The 1,351-nt window shown below is 42.3% G+C and overlaps 1 protein-coding gene across 1 annotated transcript; it reads right to left on the bottom strand.

Moving 5' to 3' along the window:
• Nucleotides 1-667: 667 nt before the first annotated feature.
• Nucleotides 668-975, bottom strand: LOC139038002 (small ribosomal subunit protein uS14-like). Its single transcript, XM_070475836.1, has one exon. It carries the CDS (start codon nt 942-944, stop codon nt 774-776), a length of 171 nt encoding a protein of 56 aa, XP_070331937.1. The 5' UTR covers nt 945-975; the 3' UTR covers nt 668-773.
• Between the last annotated feature and the right edge of the window lie 376 nt (nt 976-1,351).

The raw sequence follows: 1,351 nt of genomic DNA on the forward strand, positions 1-1,351 counted from the left end.
GAACCCTTTAAAAGTATTTATTTAGTTAGTTACTTATTTGGGCTGCATCCGGTCTTAGTTGCAGCATGTGGTGTCTTCGTTGACACATGGGCTCTCTAGTTGTGGCCCACTGGCTCCAGAGCATGCAGACTTCAGTAAGTGTGGCATATTAACCATTTATTGACTTCTAACAGTTATATCCCACCAGCCCATTCTAAAGGAGATCAGTCCTGGGTGTTCATTGAAAGGACTGATGCTGAAGCTGAAACTCCAGTACTTTGGCAACCTCATGCAAAGAGATTACTCATTGGAAAAGACCCTGATGCTGGGAGGGATTGGGGGCAGGAGGAGAAGGGGACAACAGAGGATGAGATGGTTGGATGGCATCACCGACTCGATGGACATGAGTTTGAGTAAACTCCGGGAGTTGGTGATGGACAGGGAGGCCTGTACTCTTTTATTCTTAATCTGGCTTCTTTCACTAATTATGATTATTTATAGATTTATCTATGTTCAGTCATACATCAATAGTTTATTTTTATTGTTGTTTTAGTATTGCATTGGATAGATATAAAACAATTTGGTCATTTACCTAGTGGTAGCAGTTTGGATTGTTTCCAGTTTTGAGCAATTACAAATACAGGTTTTCCAAATATTGCTATACACAGTTTTATATGAACAGATGCCCTTTTTTTTTTTTCTGAAGTTTTGAAAACTTTTATTTTATATACAAAGAGCTAGTATTATTTCCGCCTAAGGTTGATGTGCTGGATGAGCCATCTAAGGAAGTTCAGTTACTCCAACTTAATGAAGCCGATGTCCTTCGCATACTGGCGGAAACACTGGCGGCACATATTGAGGCCGTATTTCCGGATCAGACCGTGCCGGTTTGAGCAGACCCGGCAAGAGCGAGAACCCTGGCCGAATTTTCTCAGATGGCTCCAGTAGAGCTGCTGGTGACCCATGTTGCTTTCTCGGCTGCAACGAGGTAAAAGGCTGAACAGATGCCCTTATTTCGCTCATGTAAATATCTCAGAGTGGATTGACTGGATCACATGATAATACACATATTTAACTTCTCTAGAAACTATCGACCTATTTTCCAAAGAGGTCTTACCACTTTATATTCTTGTCAACTACAAATTGGCACTTACCAAGAGCATTGCCAGTGACTGAACAACAAGGCATTTGCCATCTGCCTCTATTGAGATTGAGCCCCAAACTGCTATAGCTGTTGACCTTCAACAACCCCTGAGAGAACAGGGTGGAGTGAGGCACTCTGTGCTCCTGGAAATCTGGTGGGACAGGTCTTTAGATAGTTGGACGTTTTCAGGAACAGATTTTATCCCAATCCTTGCATCTCCTCATAGCT

This window comes from Odocoileus virginianus, chromosome 13 (assembly GCF_023699985.2).
Source record: "Odocoileus virginianus isolate 20LAN1187 ecotype Illinois chromosome 13, Ovbor_1.2, whole genome shotgun sequence".
In the NCBI taxonomy this organism is placed as follows: domain Eukaryota; kingdom Metazoa; phylum Chordata; class Mammalia; order Artiodactyla; family Cervidae; genus Odocoileus; species Odocoileus virginianus.